The 15,353-nt window shown below is 43.4% G+C and overlaps 1 protein-coding gene across 1 annotated transcript in view; it reads left to right on the top strand.

Moving 5' to 3' along the window:
• Positions 1-1,553: 1,553 nt before the first annotated feature.
• LOC310868935 (ras-related protein Rab-26-like) overlaps positions 1,554-15,353 on the top strand; it is a gene marked incomplete at both ends in the record, with an annotated part of 62,120 nt that continues 48,320 nt past the window's right edge. The window contains 2 exons of the mRNA XM_083779431.1: positions 1,554-1,730; positions 4,684-4,794. Coding sequence (XP_083635557.1) covers positions 1,554-1,730; positions 4,684-4,794 — 288 coding nt within the window. The remainder of the gene's footprint in view (positions 1,731-4,683; positions 4,795-15,353) is intronic.

Raw genomic sequence — 15,353 nt, forward strand, 5'->3', positions numbered from 1 at the left:
TTCTATCTAATGTCTCCCTCTTGTGGAGATCTACGTACATCACACCACGCGCTGGTCCACCTGTGACTTTGACAAATGTGGAACATGTCTCTTGCATGCAGGTTCACATGAACCAGTTGAACAACCCTTAAAACCACAGCATGCCTATTCTGGAGGGAACATCCACAAACATAGCAGATCTATTCTACAGTGAGCTTCTAGATCAGCTATTTCTGGCAGAGATTCGATTTGGTGTAGACACCGGCCACCGGGACGGTCCAAGTAGGCTTAGCTATATAGCTATAGCAGTTTGTAACAGGTCCGTTTTACAGAGGAGAGTTAATGAGCTTTCACGGTTGACGGTTCTGATATTTATTGAAGTATCTGGTAGCCTACAGTATAGGCTATTTAAACAGTAGACTGTAGACTCCTCACTCCTGCCTACTATAGTCTATCATGAATTCATGATTGAAAAGTAGCCAAACACATTTGATTTCAGCACCATAAGGAATGAACAGCGACACAAACGCGCCTGCACGTTAGTTTGTGCGTGGTATAGGTCTTTGTGATGTAGCCTACAATTTGAGTCAGTGTGGAGACTACTACACATGTAGTATAGCCTAAGTAGGCTATAACCAAATGCCCAAACTTTACTCAACTGAATAATATTAGTAAATTTAGAGTCTGTTTTTATTAATCAGCAGCAGTTGGTATACTCTTCCATTGGATACTCTAACTTGTCTGTCTTAAACTCTTAACACACGAGCAGTTAATTAAGACGAATAACAGTTTAAGCACTAAATATCCATAATGTAGCCTATATAATATAAATGATGGATACGGGTCAGGACAGATAGGCCTTTTCGGGGAGGGGTCAGAATAAATTATGGACTTAGACTGTTCGTCTCAACTGCCCGATGCTATTATTGCTCATAAGAGCAGTATATTTCCCCCTGGGGAAGCGTGGAATCCGTCTCGTCAAAGTGGTAGAGATTTTAGCACATTAATTTACGGATTGCGGCTTTAACGCTGACTGGGGATTTAACGGTTTACGTTTTGAGCCACCTCGCACCGCCAGTTCACATGCACTCACTCGACTCAATGGTTTTCCATAGCTGCGCTCTGTGCGCTCCGCGCGCGTTTGCAAATGTGGAGATGGTTGAAAAGCCAGTTGCAGCTGATTCCTGGCACTACTGATGATAGTTGAGGCTTCGGCTGTGGTCCTGAAGGCAGCAACGTGTCAACAGAGAGACGAAAGCGAGACATTCAACCGATCGAGTAGCCTAAAAGGAGGCGACGGCGCTTTTTTCTTCTTTTTTCTTCTTCACATTTTGGCGATTTGATCGCATCCACGTGTATTATGAGAAAACGAGTTTGATCAAATTCACGTGCATGTGAAAAGGTACTACAACAATTAGAGTTATACCTTCTGCTCAACTTCTGGACCCCCGAGACTTAAATTCAGCTGTTGTTGTTTTTTAAATACTGTCAGTGAGGTTGTTTTTTTGTGTGTTTTTATTAGGCTACTATTAGAAAATCCATTTCTGACCAGCGTTCATAATCGTGTATAAGAAATGTCTCGTAAGAAGACTGTCAAAGGCAAGCATGCCAACAGCAGCCCCACAGCAGCAGGTAAAGCTAACGGTGGAGTGAAGAGCGCGTCAGGAAGCCTCGTCCAAGCCAACGGTGTGGTGCACCCCAGCAGACCTTCCCTGAGCAACAGCAGCGAGTTCTATGACATCGCTTTCAAGGCAAGTAATACAGTGATTGGAAACTAACCCCTTTTTAATTGGCAAGCCATTAAACCACTTAAACCCTACTGTGTTCCTGGTAAACGGGACATGATTGCCATGGTGTTCTCTTTTTAAGCTCTACACAAAATCTCTTAAAACAGGATGGGAACCCCTTTTGGGGTACAGCATAAGAAACATATCGGCCTCAGTCCTAAATAAAAGCTGACACTATTATTTCTTTTTTAAAATATTTTTAATTTTTTAAGATATTTTTTCTGCTTTTATTGATATATTATCAAGTGGAGATTGATAGGAAAGAGGGAGAAGGGGAGAGGCATGCAGCAAATGTCATCATGAACGGGACTCGAGCACGCAAAGTCAGGCCAAAGCCTATGCATGGCATGCACCTGGACCACTTGACCAGCGGGCGCACCCCAATCTACTGTAAAATCCTGGGAATTTAACTATAATGGCAGTACAAATGGAACCTAAATGGACCCATGAGTGCATGTGGAGGGTACACATCTCTGAGTAGCCTATAGGCCATCTATTGGCTCCTTAACACAAAATCAGCGCCGGGATTTCTTTCAAAATAGCAGCTCAGGGTGCTGCGCAGATGAGAGGCATGAGAGGTAAGTCAGAAATGAAGAGCAATAGTATAACCATCTGGTCAAAACCACGGAGAGCTCCCTAGATTAGGACATAGGAGCCTTTCTTTCTGAGAGGTAAACAGGGAAGTGAACAGCAGCGCGCATGTGCGAAGAGCAAGGAGTATGGTGCAGACACTGCAGAAGGAGAGGCCAAACCCCCCAAAAAAGAAAAATAATCTGAATATCTTTCTTTCGTTTGCGAGGACGTGTGTACACGTCCTCAATCCATCGGTTGGATTAGCTAGGACGGCTCCACACGTCCTACGGTCTAAATAGGTTAATCATTTAGCTGGGGAGCCTCTGTATACCAGTGCTGTATCCATTGATTACCTCCTGGTTTCACTGAGCTGGCCCGGAGGTTTCTCTGTCATTATATCATACTCTGTAGAGCAGTGGTTTTAACATGTGGGTCGGGACCCCCAGCGACATGGCTGTCAGTTCCCTCCTGATGTCACGTCGCAGGCCCAACGTCCTCAGATTGGACTGAATTGGACTGAATTGCTGCAAGTTTGCATAACGCTTTTGTTCTTGCTTATTGTAAATCGCTCTGGATTAAGAGCGTCTGCTAAATGCCTAAATTGTAAATTGTAACGTCTTCAGACTAGGACTTAAGTCTAAGATATACATAGGTCTGTTGTCTCCTCCGAGGAGGAAGATACGATCTCCCACCATGCAACAGTACATCCTAGACTTTGGACACGGGCTTACCCCCTTGGGCTCAACCTTCTTCCAGGAGAAGTTCTCTGGACTGAGCTTCCGCAAATCATTGAACTTCATTATGTACAGCTCTCCATTGTAGGCGAAGGCTGAATGACCGCATCTTCCTCCTTCTGAAAAGAGCTGTCCAGAAGGTGTGTTCAGCCACTGGTAGGTCTCTGTGTCAAACACTCTGATGTTGGTGTCCTGGTGGCCTATGCCTCCAAATACAAACATCTTTGTCCCGATGACGGTGGCAGAGTGATGTGTTGAAACGGGTGTAGTTCCTCTGGTGTTAATCAAGGACCAGACCATGGTGGCGGTGTCCAACTTGTAGGTGTCATTGGTGCATCTTTTCTTTTCAAGTCATACTAAGTGTATTGCCTCAACTCCTACAATTCCAAGTGCTTGTCAGGGTGGGGGGGGGGGGGGGTCCCCAGTTCAGAATGTGATTATTAAGAAAGTAGAAGAGACAAGAAGCTTGAAGGAAATTGGAGGAAGCAAGCAAGGAAGGAAGTGGCCTCAGATGTTCAACATCTGTCTGCGCGGTGCCACCTGCTTTATCTCTCTCCAGCAGAAAACCTACAAGCTCACAAAACACGTCGAACTCAGACTTTATTATCCCCCTGGTCGTGTTTCTGTCTCAGCTAACCTTGTAAGAACAGTAATCATATCATATCAGGTCTTTAACCACATGAACCATAGCATCCCTATTCTAGGCATGTCATAATAGGCAAACATACACTAGGCGAATACTTGGCTTGCAACAACCGATCTTGTAGACCGGGCTATTTTTGGTAAAGAGATTTGGTGTAGAGGGAAAAGGAAGGGGACAAACAGGGTAAATTCTTCTATTCTGGGGGGGAACATTTGTCAGAAATTGCAGATCTACAAGCTCACATATCAGCTATTTCTGGCGAAGATATTTGGTTTAGAGTTTTAAAAAATAGTTAAAAACAGCTGCAACTCAGGTCCGTTTTACAAAGTATTGAGTGTTTACTGTTTAAGTGGTTAATAAATAACTAAGTACTAAGTACTCTACAGCATGCACTTATACATCCAACACACACACACACACACACACACACACACACACACACACACACACACACACACACACACACACACACACACACACACACACACACACACACACACGATAACGAGATAGTGATATCAAAGCATTAGGTAAATGACCAGATGTTTGATGAAGTCTTATTAACTTAGGCTTCACTTGCAATAGTTTGTTATGTCTGTGTTGTTTTTATTTTTCCACTTTGATTTGACACCTATAACTTCATCACTGTGTACACAGTGAATCCCCACTGTTTATTGTGTTAAAGTGGACACCAATAATGGAGCTGTAAGGGACAAATGTTACTCTCTAGATAACGACACAAAAAAAAGATTAATTTAATAAACCAAGGTCTTATTTGGCCTGTACTATAATGCTGTAACATAAGCATTCCACTCTCAATCGTTTTCATTCTAGTTTTGGAATGAGATTTTTAGGCTAATTTGTTTAAAATGACTGAAAGATCGTATAACTTGACCATACTGTACTATATATGCTCAGCTGGCTGCTGTACCCAACTGAATCATTTTGTTTGGCCTTTGTGGTCCAGGTGATGCTGGTTGGAGACTCTGGCGTGGGCAAGACATGTCTCCTAGTGCGCTTCAAAGACGGAGCCTTCCTGGCGGGGAGCTTCATCTCCACTGTGGGCATTGACTTCAGGGTGAGTTTAAAAGTGTGCACGCGCGACTTATGTAATAGTCTCTGTGGCAATATTGTACAATACAAATTAGACCTACCTAGCAATGCTAAATGGGCCTGCTGGTGCAATACCCAAACTCTGGGGCACGATAGAAAACATAAGGTGCACTGCCTAGTCTGCTGTTTTGTCATATTGACGTATTATTTAATTGCACTGTGGCGCTGCACTGTACGACATAACACCCACAGGTTTCCCATTCTCCACTGCAGAATGTTTGAGCTTTATCTCACCGGTTCAAAGTTACGCACATCCATTTTGCAGCAGGTGCAGGACAACATAAGATGCAACACACAGTCACACACACACACGCACACAAAATATCTATAATAAAATTGACATACTGTAGGCAACACTTTCAGAACTCAAGTTTGTGATGTCAATGTCAATATACAAAATATCATTCAATATACATAACAGCAATACAGCGAAATGGCATATTATTGGTGAATCAACAATGATTCACCAGGGTCGGAGACACTCTGCTGCGCGTCGTGTCTCACTACGCCTCTCAGCCAATTAAAATACCCGGTAACCTGAGACCTCTTGTGGCTTATTGCTTCAGTAACACACTAAACAGGGCAAGAGAGTGAGGTGAGGGATAGGTAGGGATCAAGGAGATGGTAGGAAATTGGAATTACAGCACTGAACCGATTGCATTTGAATACAAGTAAAACTCATTCACTGTGGCTGGATGGTAACCGCAAGGTCGCTCCCCCAGAGTTAGTGTCAAGGTGTCCTTGAGCAAGACACTGAACCCCTAATTGCTCCTGATGTGCTGGTTGGTGCCTTGCATGGTTTCCGCAGACATCGGTGTATGAATGTGTGTGTGTGTGTGTGTGTGTGTGTGTGTGTGTGTGTGTGTGTGTGTGTGTGTGTATGTGTGTGTGTGTGTGTGTGTGTGTGTGTGTGTGAATGTAATGCACAATCTATGTAAAGCGCCTTGGATAAAGGCGCTATATAAATGCACCATTTACCATTTACCATTCCATGGAGATGAAGGCTGGTCTGAGGTCTGCCCTCTGTTGTAAAGGGAAATGCTCCTATCAGTATGGCTTTGATCAAGGTTAACAATGCTGTGACCGAGTCGTATTCCCTGGAGGTCGAACGTAGGAGGCATTATAGCATGCTGCTTAACTGAGCAAGTGGGGGGTGAAGGTCAGTGCACACAGTAACTATTGGCTGGGGGGTGGATTGAAGAAAGAGTTGGCAGAGAATTTGATCGCTGCATGGTTCTCAATATTTATCCATGGGGTCCCCAGATAAATTATTGACATGGCATTGTAGCGCTCCAACACAAACACTCTCACATGAAGCTTCAACTGACACAAATCAATGTTTGTCCAAAACACACAATAACTCCTCTCCCACCGACGTCATGTGTTAATTTATCTTCAGCCATACAGACTCCATTTGATGCTGGAGCATCTAAACGTCTGTTTCCTTCATTTTATTTCCTTCTCTTGTAACCCGGCGGGGATGCGCTTTTGTTTCAAAACAAAATAACGTTGACAGTACATGTGACTCTGCTACTACCAGACCGGGGGGAGACGGGAGAGAGAGGGAGGGGAAACTACAGCTGTGTCTGAGCAGGTTGCAATTTGCATTGCAGGAGGAACACGTGGAAACGAAAAAGAAAAAGGGGGGTTGCTGCCTCGCTCATTGTGTTGCCCTCAGCAACGTGTTGCCCTACGCATAGTGCGTAGTGTGTGTATACCTAACAACGTGTTGCCCTACGCATAGTGCGTAGTGTGTGTATATACCTAACAACGTGTTGCCCTACGCATAGTGCGTAGTGTGTGTATATACCTAACAACGTGTTGCCCTACGCATAGTGCGTAGTGCGTGTATACCTAACAACGTGTTGCCCTACGCATAGTGCGTAGTGTGTGTATATACCTAACAACGTGTTGCCCTACGCATAGTGCGTAGTGTGTGTATATACCTAACAACGTGTTGCCCTACGCATAGTGCGTAGTGTGTATATACCTAACAACGTGTTGCCCTACGCATAGTGCGTAGTGTGTGTATATACCTAACAACGTGTTGCCCTACGCATAGTGCGTAGTGTGTGTATACCTAACAACGTGTTGCCCTACGCATAGTGCGTAGTGTGTGTATATACCTAACAACGTGTTGCCCTACGCATAGTGCGTAGTGTGTGTATATACCTAACAACGTGTTGCCCTACGCATAGTGCGTAGTGTGTGTATACCTAACAACGTGTTGCCCTACGCATAGTGCGTAGTGTGTGTATATACCTAACAACGTGTTGCCCTACGCATAGTGCGTAGTGTGTGTATATACCTAACAACGTGTTGCCCTACGCATAGTGCGTAGTGTGTGTATATACCTAACAACGTGTTGCCCTACGCATAGTGCGTAGTGTGTGTATATACCTAACAACGTGTTGCCCTACGCATAGTGCGTAGTGTGTATATACCTAACAACGTGTTGCCCTACGCATAGTGCGTAGTGTGTGTATATACCTAACAACGTGTTGCCCTACGCATAGTGCGTAGTGTGTATATACCTAACAACGTGTTGCCCTACGCATAGTGCGTAGTGTGTGTATATACCTAACAACGTGTTGCCCTACGCATAGTGCGTAGTGTGTGTATACCTAACAACGTGTTGCCCTACGCATAGTGCGTAGTGTGTGTATATACCTAACAACGTGTTGCCCTACGCATAGTGCGTAGTGTGTATATACCTAACAACGTGTTGCCCTACGCATAGTGCGTAGTGTGTGTATATACCTAACAACGTGTTGCCCTACGCATAGTGCGTAGTGTGTGTATACCTAACAACGTGTTGCCCTACGCATAGTGCGTAGTGTGTGTATACCTAACAACGTGTTGCCCTACGCATAGTGCGTAGTGTGTGTATACCTAACAACGTGTTGCCCTACGCATAGTGCGTAGTGTGTGTATACCTAACAACGTGTTGCCCTACGCATAGTGCGTAGTGTGTGTATACCTAACAACGTGTTGCCCTACGCATAGTGCGTAGTGTGTGTATATACCTAACAACGTGTTGCCCTACGCATAGTGCGTAGTGTGTGTATACCTAACAACGTGTTGCCCTACGCATAGTGCGTAGTGCGTGTATACCTAACAACGTGTTGCCCTACGCATAGTGCGTAGTGCGTGTATACCTAACAACGTTTAGCCCTACGCATAGTGCGTAGTGCGTGTATACCTAACAACGTTTAGCCCTACGCATAGTGCGTAGTGTGTATACCTACTGTTACAACGGGGCTGTTTATGGCCGATATGGCCAATTCCGATTATGCTACCGATTAATCGCGCATCCCTAGTTTCCATGGTAACTAATTTGGCATTGCTTTCATGAAACCAAATCAAGCCTCAACATATCCAGTTAAACTAGCGAAATTAATCTGGCAAGATTAACCCGTTTTCATGAAACCGGTTAATCACTGATCCAGGATGTATTAAAACAGGATAATCCTAGTCCAAGTTTCCTGAAACAGGAACCTGGTGAAGGTTTTCCCAAGTTCTGACTTGAATGAATAACAAACCACTAGCATACTGACTCTCTACACACAACATTTAGCTTTGTTCAGTGCACGTGCAATCTGTAGTACAGCCAATGTCAGTTGTCAGTTGGAGTTGCCATGGTAATAGGCGACTAGGGGTCTGCTTAAAACATATCGACGGGCAGAAACCTTGTATCTCCATATTTCAACCTTTTATGTATTTTCTCGATATAATACAGTGTCCCACAAATGTTGCAAAAATATAGTTCTACAAGCTCAAAATGTGTCGCAATGTCTGCAAGGTTTATAATAAAAAACGAGAGCTTGTGACTAAATAATAAATGGATCCATGGAAACATACTAACCCCCCCCCCCCCCCCCCGTGCCTCTCAGTAACGTTTTTGTACATACAAGGTTTCCACCCGACAGAGACGATATCCTGTGATTGGCTAAGGACTAAGGAGTGGACGATCAATGCCTTTGTTGCCTGATTGCCTGGCTCGTGAAGCACTCGACTCATAGCAGATGGAGCCCTGAGTGATCTCCTGTCTCCATCAGAAGGCCTTAAGCAGCAATTGAATGGCAGAGGGTGGGCGACGGGGCGTAAATCTCTCCCTATGCTGCCATTGCCATTTTTTTGTTCAAACAGCGGTGCAAGGGAAACAGGACTGTGATGATTTCTTTACTCTGTAGCTCGACACTTGACGCTTTGTCACGATGACGTCAAATGTTTAAGCTTCCTCCTACGGGTGCAACCACACATTCGCAGCGCCTCCACACACAGTCGAGCGGCTTCAAGTCCCATCCACTGCCATTATAAGTCCCATCCACTGCCATTATAAGTCCCATCCACTGCCATTATAAGGGGAAAAACGGAAACGCTTTGCCAGCTTTGCCCACGCTACAAGTTGAAGCGGCACACTAGTGTGAAAATGCAGCAACCAGCATAGTTATATATATGGCAACCAGCTGCTTAAAGCCCCGGAAGTGACGCCTGGGCTAGCGTTTTTGAGGGGCACTAGCCCCTCCTATGTCCAGCTTTGAGGCTTTGTGTAAACCCAGGGTGCCCAAAAGGTAGATCGTGATCTACCAGTAGATCACAAAGGCTGTGCAGGTAGACCACATGGCATGGTCCTACAAATATATTTAATTTAAATGAATTTAAAATTTGCATGTGCCACTTGAATTAAGGTGACTTGATTGACTGACATACAGAATTAACTCAGAACTAGAAGAGCAAATGTTTCCCAAACTGTGGGCTACGTTAGGATATTGCAAGTGGGCCCCCAAATAATTAGGAAAACACTAAGATTTTTTGTGGTTATATAACATTCATTCATTAAAAACTGCAAGCACACACGCGTCATGACAGAGAATAATGGCCTGGCATGGCCTAATATACAGTACATTATTACACAGATCTTACAGTGTAGGATTATGCAGCAGAATCTCTACAATAACCCGGTACTCTTTGCTGAAGGATAAAATAGCCATATCAATCCATTACCCCATACTGTGACACCTTCAGAGCCCATCCAGATGTCTTGAATTACTCAGTCTATCAACACTTCAACACATTTCAAGCACTCCATCTCAATATGCATGCCTTAGTGCATCTTCCACTTTCAGTGACCATCCACAGCTTAATTGCTCCCATCCATCATAGTTTGAGATTGATAAATGTCATTTAGCTTTTAAGCCTTAAGTTTCGCATTTTAACATCCATCCATCCATCCATCTTCGACCGCTACTCCGTAGTCAGGTCGCGGGGGCAACAGCTCCACCAGAGTGCTCCAGACTTCCCTCTCCAGAGCAACATTAGACAGGGCAATGCATCACCATGTCAACGACAAACATTAAAACGATGCCTTCGGTTACAAGAGAATTAGCCTATGCCTATTTTTGGAACAATCAATAAAGATGCACACAGACTCTGTGTGTGTGTGTGTGTGTGTGTGTGTGTGTGTGTGTGTGTGTGTGTGTGTGTGTGTGTGTGTGTGTGTGTGTGTGTGTGTGTGTGTGTGTACACGTGCGTGACAATACTTGTGAGGGCCAAATGTCCCCACAATCAATCAATCCATCCATCCATCTTCAACCTTATCTGTAGTCGGGTCGCAGTGGCAACAGCTCCACCAGAGAGCTCCAGACTTCCCTCTCTACGGGGAACCTGAGGCATTCCTGCCAGATTTTTGGAGACATAATTCCTCCGTCTCATCCTTGGTCTGCCCGAGACTGTGTGGAATTGTTTTATAAATAATTAAATAATAATGAGCGAGGATAAGAAGAAGAAGCCAGATATCAAAAGATCTGTTGCATGATTCGCATCGGTATATGGTAATCAGGTGGCTTGTCTGTTTCCGTTTAATACCCGAGGAGAGATGTCAAGTGCTCTCATAAATCTTTCATAATCTCTCAAAAAATGATCGTTTTATATTTATCCTGATCCCAAATGGTATAAATGGTAAATGGTGGATTTATATAGTGCCTTTATCCAAGGCGCTTTACATAGATTACATTCACCCATTCACAGACACATTGACACACCGATCACAGAGGAAACCATTAGGGTTTATACATCTGGGGGAGCCCGGGATTGAACAGGGAACCTTGCGCTTCCCAGCCGGCCACTCTACCCCTGAACCAACGCCACACGATCCTGATTCTAATGTCTTCAGTACATTTTGTCTGTTTCTTTGTGAATTATGGCCATGCCTTTGTACACGGCCGTGCCATTGGTTGTCAATTGCTTCTAATGAGCTTTGTTTGATGGCGAGTTTGGCGACTCAATGCGGACCCTATAACCCAGAAGATCCTAAACAGCGGCTGACAGTAGTCCCGCACGCACACTTGAATAGTATCGTCTCATCAATAAAGTCCATGCTATGAGCCTTTCCTCAATCCGCAGCCTCAAAACATACAGATGGGAAAAACACGCATTAAAAAAAGAATAATAATACATGTAGGAGGCATGGGTAATCGTCTCAGAGTCAGTATGTGGATGCCAGAGGTACAGTAACTGACAAGTGTCAAAATATATGAGGGCTGGAATGCATTGGCATGGCTGTGGCTTTGTGCACGTTTAGTGCGTGCGTGCGTGCCTGCGTGTATGCATGCGTGTACACACATGCCCATTTAGTTTATGTGTCCGTTTGTGTTTAAGGGATACCTCAGATTGATATGCATACTTATTTACTATTGACTTCAGTAACACTTCTAGCTCCAGCCTGCCTGGAAACAATGAGCGGTAGGCTACTCAATTCATATTGACATGTTTGCTGCACTATTGAAGTTGTGCTCATGACCTGAGCACAGATTGCTCCCCTGAAGTAAATACTGCACAATCACATCTTGTATACCAGTGGTTCTCAACCTGTGGTAGGCCCCCTCTGGTGGTACGCAGAGGAATAGAAAAATTGACAATGTAATAATATCATATAATAGTTCATAGTCCATTGCAGCTACATTGTGTGTCATGCTGATTGTGACAGAGGACCCAACAAACGGCATCCTCATGACATCAGACAAATAAAATAAAATAATAAAAGTCAGATCGGTGGTGCGCCGTTGGTGTGAGGACTGGATAGAGGCCCGAACTATATGGTATTATAAATGTGAAATGAGGACTATAGATGTGCAATAGGCATAGAAATTTAGTTTTAGAAAAACATGTATATGCTATACTATAGCATATACATGTTTTTCTAAAACTAAAACCTTTTTGAAACAAAGTGCCATGTTTTTAGTTTCTAGATACTAGTCAGTGTGTCACTTTAATGACACCACAACATGTTTTGATTGTCCACGAATATAACCTTTTCCCTTTTTAAATATTCTTTCACATTGTTATAATGATCATTAGACTCAGAGCATAGGCCTCCTATCTCCCTCCCCAGTCAGAGTTCAGAGAATGATGTGCAGGATGTAATTTACATACAAATATGAGTTAATTCATTTATTTGACTACATTCTTTTAATTGTTTATTTACCGGTAATTGGCACCAGTGCCAAAGGTTGCCTATACCCTGTGCTATAGCACAGATACTATAGCAGCACACGAGTTCGCTCACCTACACTTGATGTGCCCGTCTACGCTGTAAGGGCACAGACTACAGAGGCCTTGGCCTGTCTTTACTTTCTCAGGTTTCACACCTCAATGAAGGTGAGTTGCTGAGGCGAGTACTAATAGCTGAGGTGCCATTTTGACTCAAAGCGGGGCAGCTTCAGAGTTCAGACATCAGAGAGTTGGCTCAGCGGGGATGGCTGCAGAGACCGGAGGAGGTGGCGTTGGCATTGCTAATTTCTCCTTCTTGGCCCTGCTGCTGTCAAGCCTCCAAGGATGGCTCTCGGTTGTGTCCGTCCCCTTTAATCAAACCCTCATACTGTCTACTTAAAAATAGCTGATCTACAAGCTCGCAACTTGTTGCAAGCGTTTATAGCTGGAGAGGAATTCGTCCAAAATCAACAAGATTGTGCACTTGGTGACAAGTTTTAGGTGGCGAGCCAAAACTTGTTCGCGATGGTTTTTGAAAACCTTATGACCATACCTAACACCATGTCTAAAACAGAAAGTAGCTCATAAAATGTTGTCGTGGATTTTTATGAAACAAAAGCTTTGCAGATTGAAAGAGGATAATTCAAGCTTGGCATACAGCTGCAATGTTGGCAAGTTTAACGTTGTCTAACTTAATACAAGCAGATCGCAGATTGGATGAATGGGGAGTCAATGGAGGGTATTGCAACACTAGATTCATCCCAGGCCATTATTTAAAAAATCTTGACTTGCAAAGACTTGCAAATTGCGGCTAACCTTCAACATCAGCCACAACACACATACTGTGGATCCACACCAGTCTTCAAAAGAACATTTAGAATTTATGGCCGTTATGTCAGAGCCAAAAACCTCTCACTTTAAAGAACATGACAACCTCACACATAAATTAAGTCATGAACCAGAACCATACGTTCAGTCATGAACCAATATAGTGCAGCTGTCAAAACTCACAACCTTCCAGTGCCACAAACAGTCACATGTTTCATTGTCACGCAGTTAATATTTCCCAAAATGACAGCAATAGTACAACAGCTTGAATCACATTGGTAGGCTATACTACACACAACATACAACACAAGCAGCAGCAGCAACAGACCCGCAGCGCACCTCGGGGCTGAGGGAACATAGGGCTGAGGGAACATAGGTATGACCCCCAACAGCAAAGACAATAAATAAACAAGCAGCAGCAAAGACAATAAACAAGCAGCAGCAGCAGCAAAGACAAATAAACAACCAGAAGCAGCAAAGACAATAAATAAACAAGCAACAGCAGCAAAGACAATAAATAAACAAGCAGCAGCAGCAAAGACAATAAATAAACAAGCAACAGCAGCAAAGACAATAAATAAACAAGCAGCAGCAGCAAAGACAATAAATAAACAAGCAACAGCAGCAAAGACAATAAATAAACAAGCAGCAGCAGCAAAGACAATAAATAAACTAGCAGCAGCAGCAGCAGCAAAGAAAATAAATAAACAAATATGGTACGCACCTTGAGACGTCTTCTACTTGACTTCAGTTTTGTAAGTTGTGATGGCCATGCAGGGTCAAACTTTGGAACCCATGGATGGAGAGATAGGGCCTCCTCTCTCTAGTTCCTCGCCATCCTCCCCAGCCTCATTCATTCTCCTGCCTGCCATCTTCCCACTCTTAGCCTAGCCCCCAATACAGATGATTGTTGGTAACATGATATTTAGCATTGTAGGGAAGGTATTTAGCATTGCACATATAGCATTGGTGTGTAGCACAGTGGCCAGGGACTTCTGTAGGGAAGGTATTTAGCATTGCACATAGCATTCTGGTGTAGCACAGTGGCAAGGGACTTCTGTAGGGAAGGGATTTAGCATTGCACATAGCATTGTTGTGTAGCACAGTGGCCAGGGACTTCTGTAGGGAAGGCTTCAATGTCCAGAATTCACAGCTGTATCCACAAGTTTCCCATGATGAGCCCTTGCGTGAATCACGGTCATCACTGTTGTCAGTCATTCAATGCATCTGAGTGATCTGTGACAGTTCAAAATAATGACCAACCTACAGAAATCAGAAAGGGTCACATTGGTCTGCCTACTTCCCTACATCTCCCTCCACACAGCTGATTCAAATTAATGATCAATGGCTCTTGACACTGTCTTCTTCTTCTTCTTATTGGGTTTATTGGCGGTTGGCAAACATATCTGTACATTACCGCCACCTACTGTATTCTTGGAGTTACTATACTCTTACTCCTATTTACAAAAATAAATAAAAAGTCCACCCAAAGTGACTGTGATCCCCTTCCATAACTTCTGTCCTCAAACAAAACTAGGTAAAAAGACTATTCCAAATAATCCCATCCCCATCAAGCATTGTCCATTCCGTTAATCCTACTCCGGGCCCGGCTGGCTGGTGTTGTGAAAAGTGTTGCCAGAGAAACAAGCGGCCAGGTCTGTGAAAACAAGTCCAAAAGAAGCAACTATAGACTAGTTTTACTACTTTACATTGGCTTTTCGAATTACAACATGTTTTTTTGTGTTTACTTTGTTTTCATTCCTTTTTACAGGTCAATACAGACAGACAGGCGATTCAGTCAGTTTTTTTCCCTTTTTTTTCTCCGAATTACAACATGTTGAGAGGTTTGCTATTTTCAAAAAATATTGTGAAAAAAGTGAAATATTTTGAATATTTTAGAAAGATGTTAACATAAATGTTGTATGGCAAAAATATTTTCAGATGGAGGTCAATTACATATAAAAGATGTGGGAACCACTGGTTTAAACAACATTAAGAAACAAAGCCTAAATTACACTTAAAGGACTAACTTTTTTTTCAACTGATGTTCATGTTTTAGGGTTTAGGTTTTCCATTTGCTGCTTTCTTTCGTTTTAGAGATTTTAGCTATTTTTGACAGGAGGGCGGGGGCATTCGAACATGGGGCTAAATATGTTTTTTTTGTTTTTTTACAAAATATTATAGCAATTTCTTTTTTATTAGTTA

This window comes from Protomyctophum parallelum, assembly GCF_964188405.1.
Source record: "Protomyctophum parallelum genome assembly, chromosome: 13".
Classification (NCBI taxonomy): domain Eukaryota; kingdom Metazoa; phylum Chordata; class Actinopteri; order Myctophiformes; family Myctophidae; genus Protomyctophum; species Protomyctophum parallelum.